Source organism: Uranotaenia lowii, chromosome 2, assembly GCF_029784155.1.
Source record: "Uranotaenia lowii strain MFRU-FL chromosome 2, ASM2978415v1, whole genome shotgun sequence".
Taxonomy (NCBI): Eukaryota; Metazoa; Arthropoda; class Insecta; order Diptera; family Culicidae; genus Uranotaenia; species Uranotaenia lowii.
This window is the reverse complement of record NC_073692.1, coordinates 347,147,743-347,167,594: the sequence shown is the minus strand read 5'-3', so window position 1 is coordinate 347,167,594 and position 19,852 is coordinate 347,147,743. Positions and strand designations below refer to the sequence as shown.

The 19,852-nt window shown below is 39.8% G+C and overlaps 1 protein-coding gene across 1 annotated transcript; it reads right to left on the bottom strand.

The window, feature by feature from the left end:
• Positions 1–15,157: 15,157 nt before the first annotated feature.
• LOC129743048 (uncharacterized) lies at positions 15,158–19,030 on the bottom strand. The gene has a single exon (XM_055734990.1). It carries the CDS (start codon positions 19,028–19,030, stop codon positions 15,158–15,160), a length of 3,873 nt encoding a protein of 1,290 aa, XP_055590965.1.
• Positions 19,031–19,852: the final 822 nt, after the last annotated feature.

Here is a 19,852-nt window from a genome sequence, read left to right as displayed (position 1 = left end):
AAATCATATTCTCTGTTTAACAACCATTGAATCTATTTCAACCAAAAAATCAAAACAATATCGCGAGATTCTGATTTCAAAACACAAATGGATCATTTATTCCATTTTTTATTTTCTTCATTGCTTTTGCCAGACGTTTTTTGTAAGATTGGTGGAGGAAACAATATTGTTCTCATGAATCGTCCAAAATTATATAGAAATCGCATTTCTAGGTTCATGCCTGAAATATTGCACCTCGCGTAACTTTTGATCTCATCGATAGAACTTTTCAAAAACTTCAGACATGCTAGCTTTATATTTCAACAATCACTCTGCAAAATTTCAATAAAAAATGTAGCGTAGTTCCAGAGATATTGCAGTTTGAATGAGAAAAGTCCAAAAATTCCTATTTTCGTAGAATTACTGTTTCTCAGGCCAAACAAACTCCAGAAAACTCAAATTTTGTGATATAACAGTGTGATGGTTGATCTATCTAACGCAAAAAATTCGATCAAAAAATATCATCAGAGGAAAAAGTTATGGAAGTTCAAAGTCGAAGTGACAGTGCGCGTGCTTTTTATTTCTATACAATTATGAACGGTTTTGTATGTATATAATGTTCTAAACATATTTTACTGACATCACAAGGTTTCTATTGAAATAGGTTTAATATAAAATTAATTATAATTCAAACGACTTTTATAGATTTTACTTTTGGAGTGTCAAATTGACACTCTAAAGTCTGTTTCACATAGAATATGGTCGGATAAAATAGATCATTTCTCCGCAAAGAAATAACGCACAACAAAAGTAAAAATGTCATTTTGTAGGGTTTTTATTGCACTTTGAGGAAAAAAATACATAAAAATCATTCGTCAGTTTTTCGGATGAATTTTCTAACTTTTTTTGTGATACCACTCATCATTTTCGGCACAGTACTGCTGGTAACCTCATTCGCCATCTTGTTCCACCACTTTCCCATTTGAGCGGGTTTTTTCATGGTTCTGCCACATTTCTTCAGTTTGCCCTTAACTATTGCCCAATATTTCTCGATGGGACGAAAATCCGGACAGTGATGGATTGATACTTTTTTCAACAAAATCGATCTTGTTCCCCTTATACCACTTAACGACATCCCGGCTGTATAAGGGTATATACGGACGATAGTATTGGCGAAAAATTGGCCTCAGCCATAACCCCAAATTTTGATTTGCTGGCGGCCTCACCAGTGATGCTAGGTACGTTACTAAAATCAGTATTTGCTTGTTTTAAACTTTCTGAATTGGTTAATTTTTTCACTATCAACAGTTAAACGTTTGAATTCATTACGGGGCTTCCCTAAATGGAGGAAGAGAAGCCATCTTTTGCTAATCAATTTTCAAGGTGAATTTAAAACACTGAAATATACTTTCATGTACTGCTTGTTAGATTAAAAAGAGTTGTTTATAACTTCTAAAAGAATGCAAAATCATTCACTGTTACAAACAAGTAAATTATTGAAAGCCCCGTCTATGTTGACATTGAAAATAGTCGCCTACATGCTCTGATTATTTTGAACATATCCACATAATTCGCTACATCATTTAAGTGTGCATTTCAGACAGTTGTTATTTCGTTCAGATAAATAATGCTTTTAATTTCAAATTCGAATATAAATCTACGGAAAAGTAGCATTTCCAGTACTCATGAAATGCAATTAAAAAAATGTAATCATTTTCCAAATATCAACGCACTTGGCACCCCTGAAGACCCAAAAAATCAAAACACGAACATCTGTGTATCGCTTTTCCACAGGGCGAATTTGTCAATATTAGTGCCGGGAATTCGCGTTTATCGTTCGCCCTTCTCAAAAAGCGATTCTGTTCTCTCATGTTTTGAGGTTAGGGCTGAGGCCTCCTGCTAAGGTGGTATTCGTGTAGAACTGTCAATATATCCTAATTGGCAGCTTGCCAGGTTCGGCCAGAACTTTACCGGACCTTTGTGGAACCGTATGAATGGCAAAACCCTCTTCTGGAGACATTCTTCTTTGTAAACATTTCCATTCATTGTGTCTCCATTGATGAAAATCTTAGTCTTCTTCCCACAACTACAGATCCCTTGCCAAATCATCAACTTATGAGCAAATTTATCTGCAAAAACAAACTTGAATCTACCCGCAACATTCCTTTTACGCTTCGAAAGGTGAAATTTGTTACCGGGTATTTGTCCAAAATCCATTTTGACATAAGTTTCGTCGTCCATCAAAATGCATCCGTTGTACTTGGTCAACACTTTCTAGTACAACTTTCTTGCCCTGGTTTTGGCAACCAGGTTTTGTTTCAGCATCCTGTTGGGGTGTTTGCTTGCATGATACGACCGAAAGCCTTCTCGCAAACTAATTCGTCTTGAACTTTTTCGCCAAATCACGCAAGGAGATTCCAGGATTATTGTGAACTGATCGAATTACCTTTTCTCGCAGCTATGTTCCACTTTTACGTCTGATTTGTTTTGCTCGATCCACTGTAAGGGTCTCCCGGTAACGTTGCAGCACCGAATTTACAGTCGGTGTTGGATACTTCAGGTATTTCGCAATCTTTACCCCTGACCACGACCCCAGTGTGCAGAATTTTCTCTCGCCTTTCGCGTTCCATCGTCGATAACTTTTGACTGATTGCTTCAATCTTAATGAAATTCTCTCCACAAGTAAACAAACCATCCGGATCAAAACACTGTCAAAAGATTCGCGATGTGACAACTAGAGGCGCTGCAGTAAATGAAAAGATGCGACGAGTTTCTATGTGAAACAGACTTTAAGTCGGAAAAGGGAGTTTTTTGTCCAGGCTTCCAGGGTTCGTCCATAAAAAAGTAAAGATGCAATATTTAAGAACTTTTGAGTTCCTTTAGGGTCCCCGAAGAAATTTTTGTTTATTGAAACTTCTGAAAATAGTTACAAGCATTCAAACTTGCAAAAGTGTTAAATTGACACTCTAATGCGGATGAGGGTTAAAGTGGACTTAAATTATGTATCTTTCAATCCAGAACTTAAGTTAGTTGTAAATCAATATTTTTATTTAAAAAAAACTGAAAAATCTCATGTAAAGGGTTAATGTTGATTTCCTATGGAAACTCGGCAATTTTGATCCCACTCATGCATGTAGGTTGAACATTTATATCCAATAACCTCTCAGAACGCTCGAAGTAAATGAACATCTCTCCAACTGCATTTAATTGCCGTTTGTTTATTTCTCTTTCTTATTGAAAAGAGTTATAGGAAGAAAAACTGCCACCAAACAGCACGATATCGGAACCAAACGCTCTCTGTAGGTCGCCTTGAATCCGTGGCGCTGCCTGCCTGCCTGCCGAGCCAAGGAATCTCAAGAAGCTATCAATTTCGCCCCGGGGAAAAGTCGAGCTAGTATAGCGAGCGAACAAACCGGAGAAGGTGGCATTGGCTGGGAAATAAATCTTGGCCAAGAGTTTCAACTTAGCGTTTAGCAACAGCTTCAGTTAAACTGCCACTAGGTAGGGGTTAAGTACATTTACTCTCTTTTACTCGGTGTTGTGGAAGCTAAAGGAGGAACCCCTTTTCCGGTAAAGGTTAGCTCTAAAATTGATTGCAATTGATTTGAACTGGTGCGATTGTTTTATGGTCTGAGCGAAGAATGATGGCACTCTTGAAAGTTGTTAACCCAGTTCCATCGATGGTTGAGGTATCACAGGGATCAAAATCTGGAAGCTGTGAGGATTTTAAAATGTGGATTTTTATCATTTTAGAATACACACAATTCAATAAGGATTCGAACGACTTTTCCTCGATTTTTTTGCAAAAGAAATTTTTCTCTGAAGCTTTTACGCTATGATCTCCGCATCGTCGTTCAACACTTGTTCCTTCGACAAACAACCTGATGGTGGTAAATATTGGCATCGATTTTCTGTCATCCCAATTTGTTACCATCCGTTAAGACCCCGAAATGGCCAAAATTCCGGTATCCTTCGCCCCGAAAACATCGTCGCCGTTGCGAGTGGAATTTTCCTCATAAACATCAGGATCGAAAAGTAGGTATCCCATCTCTAGAATGACTTTCCCCCAATCATATTTCCCACCGGAATAACTATCGCTCGGAAACACATTGCCAAAGTTTTCCACTTGAAGATTTTTTTCGCTCTCCTATTCTCTGAAGCTATCTATTGATACCCACCTCTGCTAATTTTCCCCTCGCAAAGCAATGCCATCGACAAATGGAAAAGTGCGCCATAGCAGCTGATCGGGCAAAAGCTGAGCGGAAACTTTTTAAAGCCCCGCGGGGTGGCAATGAAATTGAAGCTTTTATGATCCGTTTTCACTCTGTTAATGGTGGAATTGTTTTTCCCCGACATACACAGATCTATCACAAAAAAAAAAAAACACTTCTGACTCCACGATGTGGTTTTTCCGCACATCGTCAGCTTTCGATTTGGTTCGGTAAATTCGGAGCAGCAGCAGCGTGGGCCCCGAAAGACAATTTTCACTAGAACCAGAATTTTCGAGAAAAAAAAACAAATGGAACTGTGCCAATTGTGCTGAGTGAAAGAGCGGGTTACCATGGATTATTTTGCTTAAGGTTTTATTATTTTTAAATTGTTAGCTGAAGAAAACAATCTGTTAATAATGTTCAACGGCAGAAAATGTACGGTTAGTCGATTCCAGAGTATTAGGGGAGGACCCATTTTCAACATAAACTCCTTTCGAACTCCTTTTGATACAACATTAACAAAGGAATCCATAATTTCCATGCAATTTTTAATAAAAAGATGATTTTAGATTTTTATACATCGTCATACCTTTTTCATACTAGCGGAAGGTTACTACAGAGAAATTTAACGAAACAACAACATGATTTTAAAACTGATTTCAACTCCTGGGGGCTTTTCCCTGCTCTTAAAAAAATCTGATATTACTTTATGATATATGAATAATGTAATTTTTTTTATTCCTTAAAAGCCACATTATTCCCAATTTTTCAAAACAATTTTTGGAAAATAACAGAGGAGAACAGCATGTAAGTGTCTTAACTTCAAAAACTGATTTCAGAAGTTTTGGTTTTCCTGCATTCAGAACATTTGTCAAATTTTGCTTTTCAACGTTAGTTTTGATGATGGAAATTTTAAAGTTGGTTATTTTTGGGTAAAATCGATTTTTTGATAAAGTAATAAACCTACATGGAAACTGTAAGCTGATTATAAATCAATTTTCTACCCTTCATTCAATCAAGGATTCAGATCTTGTCAAGTTAATTTTAATTCCAGAGATACATCGTTTCAAAAAATAAATAAATTAAAGAATTTTCAAAAATATGAATATATAGATAAAAATACGACTTTTTCGAATGTCATTTAAGAAAGCCTTTAAGTAGGTATCTGATTTTATATATAAATTCAGCTTGGTGGAACCCTGCAAAATTTTATTACTTATGGTTTTAAAAATATCAAAAATTAAATTTATTTTAGAGTTCCTTCAAAATTCCCGTTTTGACAGATTTGGAAAAAATTAACTAGAAATAAACTTCAAGCATTTTTTTTTCTAAGGAGCAAATTCATCGCAGATTTCGGATAAGTTGATTCTTGAGTTAAAAACTTTATTTTCCAAATCTTTGTGATCATCATTTTGCCAAAAACTACACAAATTTGTTTAATAAACTTATACATACCTATTTTCAAAAAAATCTAAGAATTAAGAGCTAATGAAAAAAATAAATATTTGGAATTAGCTTCCCAAAACTATTCAAATGAACTTTTATATTAAAAACCCGAAGGGGGGGAAAAATAAAGTTTGAAGTATTTTATGTAATTTCGTAAAAAAATGCAAATATCTAAAAAATTACAAGACTAAAAACAAATCGTAGAAGATTGGAGTTTTTTCACATTTTGATTTCTTGATTTTTTAGAATTTTTCGATGAAAAATTACATGATTTAGAGGTTTTGTGCAATGATATTGATGCAATTTTGTTGCATACAAGCTTTCGTGAAATTTATTCTAATTTATTTGTTTTTCATATTATTTTTTATGATCCCCCCCCTGCGGTGTTCCAACTCTGAGTGACAAAAGAAAGATTTGAAATTTGTTCCGGCCTAATTAGTTTCAAACAAGCAAATACTGATTTTAGTAACGCACCTAGCATCACTGGTGAGGCCGCCAGCAAATCAAAATTTGAGGTTATGGCTGAAGCCAATTTTTCGCCAATACTACCGTCCGTGAATATTCTTATATGAATTTATAGAGTCTATAGTTTAACCTTAACGAGCCTATGGTAAACAAAGAGACAAAATGTCATGATTGGAATTTTCGATTTTCTATCACTGTCATTCCAATCGAGCAAAACCAAGCAGCCTTAAAGGAAGCTCTACAGCAGAGCTGCAAGCTTATTATTTTGAAAGGGATCAATTTGCGCCTCTTTGTATGGAGTCTTTTTAGTTTAACCTTATGTTGCCAAAATAACAAATGTTGCCATAGAAATTCATTTTATTTTATTTATCATCAGTGTTGTCGAATACAACAATTTTTTTATTCTATTTTTTTTTTCATTAAAATTGGAATTATTTTTGCATATCCTTCATCTCATCTCCTCAATATCACACAGAACTTTTGTGAAAAATCACAGAAAGTAATTTTTTTATCTTTTGCAAACACAGAATACTTTTTGGCAATTTTGGTGACGACTGCAATGAGTGGTTTGGAAACGCACGGGAATGTCAACAACCTGTTCGTAAATTGCCTTATTTTGAGGAAATTGTTTCATCAATCATTATATTCAAAATATGTGTACCTTCTTGATTCGATAACTCAGGAATGTTTAAAGCTTGATACTTGAATATTTTTTAACGATTATAAGTTTTACAAGCCCTCATTTTCAGTTTTATTTAGAAAAATATATATGTCACTGAGTCCTTCCAGCAAAATGTGCAACTAACCGGTTGGGGTAATGAAAACTCAGACTTCGGTTTTTTTTAAATTTGCTTACATTTTCAAAAATTAAAGAATACTTGAATTATCTGAAAGTTTGTTAACATGTTTTTGAAAATACTCAGAAACCCACCGTAGACATTGAGACAATTCTAGAACAGTTGGTAATTTTTGAAAATTTAACAAGTTATTTATTTATTTATTTATTGGTCTTTGGTTAAATTACCATGCAGACTTATATCTTAAAATCTAAGGGAATCTGCTTACAACTAATTTAAAACTACGCTTACTCATGTTAAAATCGAACAGATGGTAAACTAAATTGAAACGTTCACAACATTTATCTATCGGATGGTTTCTTCCATAAGTAGTACGGTGGTAAGGTATCCAGAGAAACTGGCGTTGTCGAAGTGTTCTAGTGGATGCATACATATTGACCCGTTCGAGAATGTATGCTGAGTCAATGCGGTAAGTTAACACATCACATATGGAGGTTTGCTGCAGTTCGGTTCGGCGTTTTTCGAGTGTGGCTAGGTTTATTAAGGCACATCTTTGCTCATATGGTGGAAGCCGAAGCGGTTCATTCCAAGGAAGGCGACGTAGAGCGTACCTAACAAAACTACGCTGAACACGTTCGAGGCGGTAGCATTGTGCGCTCTGATAGGGAGCCCACACCTGTGCAGCATACTCCAAGATGCTACGTACCGAAGAGCAATAGACGGCTTTCAAAGCGTAAATGTCATACAAATCACGAGTGTTTCGACGCAGAAATCCGAGAATTGCAAATCCTTTAGCTGCGGTAAGCGCGATGTGCTCGGCAAATATAAGCCTGTTATCAATTTTTACACCTAAGTCCAGAATAGACGACACATTCTCCAGGCTTTCTCCGCAAAGTTGGTATTCAAAAATGATAACACGACGTGCACGGGAAAAATTGTCAACTTTACATTTTTTAGCGTTAGCCAGCATTCTGTTAAGATGACACCAGTTATCAAGTCTAGCAATATCGGCTTGCAAGGCAAGGCAATCAACTTCACTGACGACCTTTCTGAAAAGCTTTAGATTGTCGGCGTACAGGAGCGTATCGGATTGAAGCGTGGCACACAAGTCATTTACGAAAATGATTAAAAGCAGCGGTCCTAGGTGACTTCCCTGAGGAACTCCTGACGGGGTGGCAAATGTCTTCAAGCATGTATTTTTTAGCTTCGTGTAAGCGTGGCGATGTGATAGGTACGACAAAATCCACTCGAGCAACCAGGTTGGAAAGCCAAGTTGATCCTTCTTTGCTATTAGCATCTTGTGCGGAACGCGGTCGAACGCCTTCGCGAGATCGATGTAAATAGAATCAACTTGACAACCTATCTCCAGATTGTTACTCAACGAGCTCACGTAACACATTAAATTGGTGACAGTTGACCATTTTTTTAACGAAACCGTGCTGAGAATCGGAGATCAATGGTTTGGCAGCAGCGTACAGTCGTCTATGTATGAGAACTTCAAAAATTTTGGAGATCGAACACAGAAGCGAAATTGGTCGGTAGTTTTCGACGCAGTGTGTATTTCCCGATTTGTAGATAGGAGTGATCGCCGCAATTCGCCAGACGCTTGGAAATACCTTTTCTCTCAGTGAACGATTGAAAAGACAGCAAATGGGGGCAGCTAGTGATGCAGCGCAATGTTTCAAAACCGTCGGAGGTATGTTGTGTGGACATGGACCTTTAGTTGGATCGGCTGCGGACAATTGCTCGTATACTTCCTGCTCCGTGAGGCGAGGCAAAGGTAAATTCACGTCATGGGATTGTATGGAGGCTAGGTAGTTGTTGTTTGCTACAATGTCGGAGGAACTGAAGACACTTTGGAAAAAATCGGCAAACGTGTTCGTGGATTCAGTTATGTTACGTGAAGTAACGCCGTTGAAACTGACATCTACAGGGATAGTTGCGTTTCGTTTTTAGTTTTTAAAGTGTCTCCAAAACGATGCTGGGTCATTTTCAAGGTTCTCTTGAAGGCGCAAGATATGTTGGCGGTAAAGCTGCTCATCAAGCGCTCTAAAGTCACGTTCTAAGTTTCTCAAACGATGTCTCTGGTTTTCGGTACGATTCTTGATGAAATTCTTGCGGGCCTTCCGTAGCTGATTTCGCAGCCGTCGAAGCTCAGAGTTCCACCACTCATGTCTGAATGACTGGTGTCTTTGTGGGCGCTTCAGGGGGACGATTCGTTTCAAAACGGAGTAAAGATTTGTATAGAACGCATCAACTGCAGTATTGACGTTGTCAGCATCACCGAGGAATTCCCAGCTCGTTGAATCTAAAGCAGCTGCGACCAGCTCAAAATTGCATTTATTGAAATCGAAATCAAGATCTCCTATGCATTCGTCTGGCGCGGGATCCAGGTAGGTTTCTATACATAAGTTGAAAGGCTTGTGATGACGGTCAGTAGGAATGATCGCGATGGGAGATTCGAACATCACCAGATTGTCAGGGTTATTTGAGAAGACAAGATCCAAAAGGTGCATATTATCGTTAGCGATGTTGCATTGTTGATATAAACCGGCGGAAAGAAGCATTTCAGTCATCAAAATCTCAGCTTCAGAAGAGGCGTTTATCGGCAAATAACTATTTATGTCTTGGTCAAAGGACCATTGTAAGTGTGGGAAGTTGTAATCTCCAACAACGATGACTGAGTCCCGTACGGTGGTCAACTTCATGATTTGTTGAACTGCTGAAAAGTGCATTTCATAGTTCCTTATGCTGCTGTTAGGCCGGAGGTAGATGCAGCAAAGGTACAAATAACACGGACCAGTTTTAATTTTTACAACGATTTGTTCACGATTTTCGCAGTTCTCTAAAGTTATCGGGATTGCATTCAGTTCCTTCTTAACGCCAATCAAGACACCTCCTCCTCATTGTACGGTGCTAGTCTCGGAACTTCGATCGCAGCGATAAATGCTGTAATGTGACGATAGTTCACTATCATGAAATTTATCATTCAACCAAGTTTCTGAGATCAGAATACAATCATAATCGCTAGCAGAAAGCGCGTTGTTAAAAGCAGTTATCTTAGTACGGATACCACCTGCGTTTTGGTAGTACAAAGAGATATTTCGACAAGCAGTTTCATTCGGTGCAGGAGCGGTTGAATTGAAATTCATGGGATCATGGGTCACAACCTCCGCAGAAGATGAGTTGAGAGCCGCTTTTATCGATTCGGAGTTATAAATGGAGTTGTTTGCACATTAGTGTTCAGAGGAAGTGGCTGCTGTTTCGGAGCCCAAAAAACCGCACTGGATCCATTGCCAGTGAATTCCCTGAAGCGAATTCCTACAGGCCATGTTTCAGTGGTTAAGGCTTTTCCTTTCAGATCGGCATGCATATCTACTTTGAATGAGACGAATGAGAGGGTGTTTATGTCCCTTCCCCTAGGAACGAGTTCCTTATCTTGACATTACTGTCACCGAGATGGCTGTGAATCATTTCAAGCACTCTCTCATCTGAAACACTCGATATAAATATGAAGCCTAAATAGAAATATGAGTCATTTTGATCTTAACCGGCTTGTTGCAAATTGAAATTCTAACGTAATTTTATTCCATCACGGTACTAAAATTTGACAAGTATCTCAAATTATTAAACCATCCCAGACCAAACAGGGATTGAGAAAAAAAATATTAATTTTTAAAATTATTTATTCAAATACTTTTTTTTAACTTCGTTGTTATTTGACTCCACAAAATGTACCTTTCGAAACAAACTAAAAATACGAGACGTGAAGGAACATACCAATAGCGAAATTTTAAGAATTTTGTTTAGGGATTGTCGAGATGCAGTACGTTGAATATCTTCGGTGTTTTCAATGACAACTGTGTTGTAGAACAAATTGTTCGTCTTTCTTTACACACATTGCATACTGAAAGTATCAAGCTCAAACAAATCGATCACTTTTGAAATAAGTTATTGATTAACAACACCCACACTCTGAAAAATCCTACTAAGTATACCATAAGATTTTCTAATAAAGTGGCCCCATAAGAAAAAATAATGAAATTCATAAGATTGTCTTATGATAAAAATGAACTCAAAGGATGAACACCGGTTTAAATGAGGGGTTGTTGCTTTTCGTAAGATATTCTTAGGGGGCATAATAAATTACGTAACGCTCCTAGGGGGGAGGGAGTAAGCTCGAGCGTTACAAATTTTGACATAGGGGAGGAGGGAGGTATGCTCATCGTTACGTAACGATTTTTCCTTAAAAATTTCAGTTTACTTGTTCGGGCTCGGCCGATGGGGGGGGTTCGGATTTCGGGGTATTTCTTCCCGTCTCTCGTCGACGGCATCCACCAGCAGCAAGAACTCAAGTAAGTCGCCTATTTTTCCACACAACAGCTGATCGCCCGCTCGGGGGGAAGATTTCGTTTGCACTTTCGGCGTTTGTTGTACGGAGTGCCACTGCGCGATTCGATTGCGCTTTCTTAGCCAACACTTAATTAGCCGTTTTTAATTGTACTAACTGATTATTCCCGATTTCGGAGATAGTAAAAAGTCGCTTGATTGGACTTAACTTTGATTTATTGCGAAGAAGTAAAACCCGTGCGGTTCGTTCAACTCTAGATTCTATTCTAATTATAAAAAATGGCTTACATACTATTGTGTGAACTCTCTCCGCGATGTTCGCTATGTTGCGAGAGAGAGTTGATCTTATGCTAAGGTACGATCACAAATAATGGTGTTTACGAGCAAATGGATTAAAGTGTCAAGTGAACATAGATTAAGACACATATTACAAACAAAAACTTAGATGCTATTTCCTGATCGGTACAGTACCGATCATTACTTAATCGCTGCTATTTTGATGTCATGCAATTTTCGCAGAATTTTAAACAAACCAAAATCAGCTTAAAGTTTGTTTGGTTCAACATAATTTAAACAGGTTTGATTCCTCTGCTCTTCAAAGATTCTGAGATAGACTCCTTAACCCTCATCCGCATTAGGGTGTCATTTTGACACCATTGCAAGTTTGAAGGCATGTAACTTTTTTCAGAAGCTTCAAAATACAAAAATTTCTTCGGGGACCCTAAATGAATTCAAAAGTTCTTCAATATTGCATCTTTACTTTTTTATGGACGAACCCTGGAAGCCTGGACAAAAAAACTCCCTTTTCCGACTTTTGGTGTCATTTTGACACCACAAAAGTAAAATCTATTTAAGTCGTTTGAATTATTATGAACTTCATATAAAACTTATATCAATAGAAACCTTGTAATGTCAGTGAAATATGTTTAGAACATTATATACAGCTAAAGTTACAAGTTTTCTCGTTATTCAGCATGAAAGAAAAAAAAATCTGAAAAAACATGCCTCACGAAAACTGCTGTAGTTTATATGTTACATGTCCAAAAAAATATTTGCCTTATGCATATGAAAGCTGAAGTTAATGCCTACATCATGAAGACAAGAAATATTTTTTTAAATTTTTTTTAATGAAATGGTCACAAAAAGTTCAAAAAAGTGGTCTAAAAAACCTACTTTTCATTCGATTGCTAGTAAATACTGTTTGAGCGATGGTAGAGTTTTGAAAAAAATATGACTACAAAATGTATAAAAATTCTAACATTTTGCTGTCTTTAGATTTTTGATGCAAGAAAAATTGAATTTACTGGAATTTTTCAAAGTTCACTACTTTGCGCGATTTTTTTACAAATTGAAATTTCATCTCTTTTTGTGGTCCACCGTCAGGTTGTACCCGGATTATCAGTGCTTTTACTTTGTTTGGACCAACCAAGAGTATATTCATTGGAAAGCACATTTAATCTTCATTCTAGTCAGGTGCTGCAATTCACGCTGTGAGATTTCACAAAAATATGAAAATTATAAACGTAAAATCATTCCTGAATTTCTAGAACTACAAGCACCGCGTCCAGCAAAACGTGTTTGTTTGCTCTCCGAATAGGTACGATGGGTGGTGATTTGGGCAGAGAGCGAAGCCGAAAGACGAAATAATGATGCGTGTCGTGACTAGCAAATGCAAACTACTCTCAATAGAATATTTTCAACCAAGAAATGTACGACACGCATCATTATTTCGTTTGTCGGCTTCGCTCTCTGCCCGAATCACCACCCATCGTACCTATTCGGAGAGCAAACAAACACGTTTTGCTGGACGCGGTGCTTGTAGTTCTAGAAATTCAGGAATGATTTTACGTTTATAATTTTCATATTTTTGTGAAATCTCACAGCGTGAATTGCAGCACCTGACTAGAATGAAGATTAAATGTGCTTTCCAATGAATATACGCTTGGTTGGTCCAAACAAAGTAAAAGCACTGATAATCCGGGTACAACCTGACGGTGGACCACAAAAAGAGATGAAATTTCAATTTGTAAAAAAATCGCGCAATGTAGTGAACTTTGAAAAATTCCAGTAAATTCAATTTTTCTTGCATCAAAAATCTAAAGACAGCAAAATGTTAGAATTTTTATACATTTTGTAGTCATATTTTTTTCAAAACTCTACCATCGCTCAAACAGTATTTACTAGCAATCGAATGAAAAGTAGGTTTTTTAGACCACTTTTTGAACTTTTTGTGACCATTTCATTAAAACAAATTTAAAAAAATATTTCTTGTCTTCATGATGTAGGCATTAACTTCAGCCTTCATATGCATAAGGCAAATGTTTTTTTGAACGTGTAACATATGAACTACAGCAGTTTTCGTGAGGCATGTTTTTTCGGATTTTTTTTCTTTCATGCTGAATAACGAGAAAACTGGTAACTTTAGCTATATATATAATGTTCTAAACATATTTCACTGACATTACAAGGTTTCTTTTGATGTAAGTTTTGTTTAAATCGGTCTAACACGCCAAAAGTTATAACGGTTTGAGCTTATGGTGTCAAATTGACACCACAAGTGCTGATTAGGGTAGTAATGAAATCTAATGCGGATGAGGGTTAAAATGTGTATTGATTATCCGTGAAATAACCGTTGGAAAACCAAATATTAGGTACACGAACCTCAATTCAACTTTAAGTCGGTAATTTTACAATTTTTTCTCAATTGATTTAAAAAAATGCAATTTTGTTTATTCCGGCGAATATTACAAAGTGGAGTATATTTTGCATAACAAGTAATGCTCCTTAAACAAAATTAAGCAAACAAGGTAGATTCGATTATCAGAGAACCAGCACAGAGCAACTCGTAATAAGACAATCAATTCATTTTATCAGAGAGCTATCATCAATGAGTAGGGGAGAGTGGGGTAACGTGGGCCATGGGAGAACGTGGGCCACTCTAAATATCTCAGCTGTGTGTTGAGATAAAAATCCCAATCCAACTGTCATCATCGTCGCTTTGCGTAAGCATGTTTTTCTATATGTTGTTGTTTCTGTACGCATCATATGCTTCTTTTATTTAACTAGCCTAGAAAAATGCACTTACGTAAATAAACAGGCCCCCGCTAAATTGCATCCGTGGGAGACCTAAAGTATACAACAAAAATATGCTCATACGCTCATGGTCTTAGTTTTTTCATGTTCTTTCACGTGGAAAATGAATTTTTGATGAAACATCAATAAATCACACAAACGCAACCAATTTCCAAATCGTTGCTTGTGGGGTGTTGAGGCCCTTGCTTGAACCTGAGTGGACTGTATGTGGGGGGGTTCCTTCCTTTAGACCGTGGGTACCTTGGGTTGGTTGATTCCGTGGGGAGTAGCCTGGGTGATCCTTTATTGTGATAGCAATTTCTTCTGCCGCGGTAAGTAAGAACTCCGAACTAGTTTTCACATAAGTACAACAGTTTATTTAACAAACTACAACTTTATTTGGGTTCAAACACATTCTACATAAAACAACTTTTATTACTCGAATACTACATCTAACATATATTCTCTAAAGTAGTAAGACTTGGTTGGGTCGATACGACTTATTCTACCGGCAATTCTTAACAAAGTGATTTTGGCTTGAGAAAATGGTGATTTTTGATGCGGTTTTTTCTTAGTTTAGTTCTTATATCTAAGTGCTGGAAACATCAGCTGTTTCGCTCTTCTTTCTGGGGATCCTTTGCTTCGTGGGTTTAACATAATAACATCGCGTTTAGTGTGGTACATCAACATCCCGGCCCATCCTGAAATCGCTCGAATTTCTGAACCTAAAAATAAAGAAAAGAATCTCGCGAACACAAGGGTGGGTGCAACTGATCGTTCTGAATCTCCGAGAAACTAAGCTTGATTGTCTTCTGGTTGAGATGCTGCTGGCAAAAATCAAAGTTTTTCTACCGGTCGCGTAGAAGGTCCTGATGCTGTTTTCAAGGTTACCACCCTCACGACTCCATCAGCTCCAGGATGAACTTGTTCTATTCTGCCCATTTTCCAATGACTTGGCGGCAAATTATCCTCTTTGATTATCACCAACTGTCCAGCCTTAACATCGATCGGCTTCTTCCTTCTTTTAAACCGCCCCTGAAGTTGTGTCAAGTACTCAACTCTCCAACGATCCCAAAAGTGTTGAAGCCGCTTCTGCAATGTCTGACTCTGATTCAATCTGTTCATGGGTACTTCACGGTAACTTCTGTCAGGCAGCTGTTGAAATGGTTCTCCGATAAGGAAATGTCCTGGGGTAAGGGGTTCGAGGTTGTCAGGATCATCTGTTAAAGCTGTGATTGGTCTCGAGTTGAGACAATTTTCCACCTGTACCAAGAGCATAGTCATGTCTTCGAACGGGATAGGATTTTCCCCTAGAACCTTCAGGAGATGTTTTTTGGCTGATCTGACCGCTGCTTCCCAAAGTCCTCCGAAATGGGGCGCGGCTGGTGGTATGAAGTGCCATTGGATATGGTTGTTGGCACACTCCTTCGAAACTGCTTCTTTATGCTGATCACTGCGTTGCAACTTTAGTAGTTCTCGAAGGTAGCTCCGTGCTCCGACGAAATTCGTTCCATTGTCCGAATAGATATCGGAACAGTAGCCTCTTCTTCCGATGAACCGCCGTAAGGCTTGAAGGAAACGATCTGTTGATAAGTCGGATACAAGTTCTAGATGAACCGCTTTCGTACAAAGGCAGATGAAAACCGACACATAAGATTTGACCGCTGGTCTTCTGGGAGCTTGACGTACATATATGGGTCCGAAATAGTCGACGCCTGTCCTTGAAAAGGCTCGAGCTACTGTAACGCGTGCTTGGGGTAACTCACCCATAAATTGCTCAATTGGATTTGGTTTCGAGCGGAAGCATTTCATACACTTATGTACAACTTGTCGCGGAATATTTCTGCCTCCGAGAGGCCAATACTTCAGCCTAACTGTACTAAGAAGTAGTTGAGAACCGGCGTGTAGAAGCTTGATATGGTAGTATTCGTATAGCATCGTAGTGAACGGGTGTTTTGCTGGAAGCACAATCGGGTGCTTCGTATCTTCCGATTCCAGTGATCTGCCTAATCTTCCTCCAACACGAATTAGGCCGTCCGATGATATGTGCGGGGTGAACCATCTCAGCGGTGAACTTCGATGAACAGCTTCTTTCTTCGTTAAAGCCTTCCACTCATTAGGGAAAGACTCTTGTTGGATACGACGAATAATTGCAAACTCTGCATCTCTCAACTCTTCTACGGTCAGTAAACTGCTGCGGTTGTCTTCGGATTTTCTCAGTATACGCATAAGTCGCATCCAGTATGCGGTGCTGCGTATAAGTTTAGTGAAGGACGAGAATTTTAGCACATACTCTTCTCCAAAATGTGCTACACAACTGGCGGCTGGGTGTGCTGAACGACGGACTTCCTCTTCAGCTACTTGTGATTCCAGGGTTCTTGGCTGCTCCGGGAAATGACTTTGCCCTAACCATTCAGGGCCCTTCCACCAAAGGTCGCATCCCTCTATCTGTTCTGGGTCCATATCACGTGAGATGAGGTCTGCTGGATTCTGCAAGCCAGGAACGTGTCTCCAAGGATAGTTTTCGGTAATGGTTTGTATTTTCGCAACACGGTTAGCCACGAATGTTGACCATGTAGACGGGATTGCCTTCAACCACTGAAGAACACACGTTGAATCCGTCCAAAAATGCATGTCGACCTGCATCTTAACCGCCGCCCGTACCTTGCTGGATAGTTCCGCCGACAAAAGTGCTCCGCAAAGCTCCAGTCTCGGAATGGATTGACATTTCAGCGGTGCCACCTTGGATTTCGATGCTAGTAGACATACGTAGGACTTTCCATCGACGTCGACGCTCCTTATATATGCGCACGCCCCATACGCGCGCTCCGATGCATCCGAAAAGAAATGCAATTCCACCTTGATTGCATTACGAATGATTGCACAACGTTGAATCTTAAGAGCGTTCAGGATAGGTAATTGGTCGTAGAAATTTCGCCACTCTTGTTCTACGTTCACCGGTACAGGATGATCCCAGTCTAATCTGTTACCGTCTTCTTGTAGTCGCCACAAACGCTGCATGAAGATTTTCGCACTAGCTGTTACCGCTCCTACAAGTCCCAGGGGATCGAATAGCATAGCTATGGCTGACAGGATTTTTCGTTTGGACAATCGCTCATCCATGGGAACTCTTTCAATGTTGAAATTGAACCGAAAGTGATCGGTGCGTGGGAGACAAACCAATCCGAGGGTCTTTACTGCTGGATCAGGATCTAGATTTATCACTTCGGTTTGTTGTAGGGCCAGATCTTTCGAATCCACCTCTCTCAAGGCCGCAGCTGAATTGGATGCGAACTTCCTTAGACGAAAACCTCCGCTACTCGTCAACTTGATGAGATCTACACACAACTTGACAGCATCTTCTTCTAGATCCGTACCGGTTATTACATCGTCCATGTAAACGTCCTCCTCCAATGCCTTGGATGCCGCTGGGAATCGATGATGCTCGTCGATGGCTAGTTGTTTCAACGTTCTGGTCGCTAAGAATGGCGCAGGTTTCGTTCCGTACGTAACGGTGGCTAATTCAAAGGTTTCAACTTCCTTCTTGGGGTCAGCTCTCCAAAGGATGCTCTGCCAGGGCATATCCGCTTCATTAATTCCGATCTGTCTGAACACCTTCTCGATATCCGCTACCACCATGATTTGTTTCATCCGACTACGCATAATGAGAGCACGAAGCTCGTCCTGGATTACGGGTCCAACCAATAACGCCTCGTTGAGGGATATGCCGCTGCTACTTTTAGCCGATGCATCGAACACAACTCGTACCTTGGTGGTTGTGCTAGCTTGCTTTATGACTGGATGATGGGGAAGGTAAAACCGCTTTTTTGGACCCACATCCGCCCTGCGCATGTGTCCAAGCTCCAAGTATTCCTCCATAAAACCGTGGTAGTGTTGACGTAGTTCTGGCTCCTTTTCCAGTCTACGTTCCAGGGATTGAAGTCGACGGAAAGCTATCTCCCGTGACTCGCCAATGGTTGCCAATACCTTTTCGTCCTTTGGTAACGCAACGGTGTATCGCCCATCGGAACTTCTGCACTTGGTTAGAACAAACTGCGCCTCGCAACGTTGTTCTTCCGGGGAATAATTGTTCAGAGACCTTATCTCTTCACATGACCAAAAACGAGTGAGAAGTTCATCCAAATCTACCCTTGCAGCCGTATTGCAAGCGATGCGGGAAGTAGAACCTTGGTTCTCCACGGATCCTGTTACCAACCAACCGAATACTGATTCTATCAGCATTGGTAAACCTTCTCCCAACGGAATTTTAGCATGGCTCGGGAAAAATGAGAAGAAGTGCTGTATTCCTAGCACCATATCCAAGGATTTCGATTTAAAAAATGCCGGGTCGGCTAGCTCCACACCTTGTGGAAACTGCCAAGAGGAAACCGCCACGCTGGTTGTAGGGAGATCCGCTGTGACCTTGGGTAGAAGAAGGAAATCCATCGACCGAGAAAAGTTTGACATTCTTGACCTAATAACCGCTGACACTTGATGTTTGACGCTGGTTTTAGATTGGCCAATCCCAAGGACGGAAATGTTCGAACGCCTACGAGACACCTTCATGCGTTGACAGAGCCTCTCTGTCATGAAATTGCACTCCGAGCCCGAGTCCAGTAGAGCCCGCGCTTGGAAAACCTTGCCTGTGTCGTCCTCCACTAAGACGACCGCTGTAGCTAGCAGCACTGTTGACGAATGATTCCTGGCCATGTTTGATGAAACTGACCCCGAGTTGGCTGCTGGTGTGGTTTGGTTGAGATTTAGAGCGGGTGCAAAGGATTGTGTAACTCGATTATTGGTGTTTCCGCCATCGTCTCGAAAGCAGACTAGGGTATGGTGTTTTCCTCTGCATCTGCGACAAACCTGGTTCGATCTGCAATCCGAAGCTTGGTGGCCACGCCGAAAACAGTTTCTGCACAGGGAATTTTGTCGCAGCAGCTTGTCTCGAGCGGAAACGCTCAACCTCAGAAACATAGGGCATGTGTACAGCAAATGGGTTTCTGGACATGCGATGCAGCTTCCGGCCATCATCTTGGTTGCGCTGTGACTCGTTCTGGGAGCGTTGTTTTTCTTCTGCCATTGAAAAACTTCCGGTTTATTCTCGTGCGCCTTAGGCGGGAGCGATGCTAGGATTTTCACACGAGTTTGGAGGAACTGAGTAAGATCTGCTACCTTGTCCTGCTCTTGATTAGCGCTATGTTCTTCCCATGCACGACGTGTTGTTGGGAGCACAGCATTTCCAACAACAGCAGGTCCTTGTACTCCTCCGGTTTGACTAACTGGTCCAGGGTCTGCACGACGCGTTCGAACCCTTCCAGTAGTGTCTGGATATCAACGGCCGACTCCTTAGTCACCTTGGGTAGTTTGAACAGGTTCCCAATCTGCCTGCGCTTCAATACCTTGCTGTCGTTGTACCTGGCCATTAAGATGTCCCAAGCTACTGGATAATTTGCTCTTGTGAGCGCCAACGGATCTATGAGAGCCCTCGCCTCTCCGGTGAGACAGCCCTTCAGGTAGTGGAACTTCTCAAGC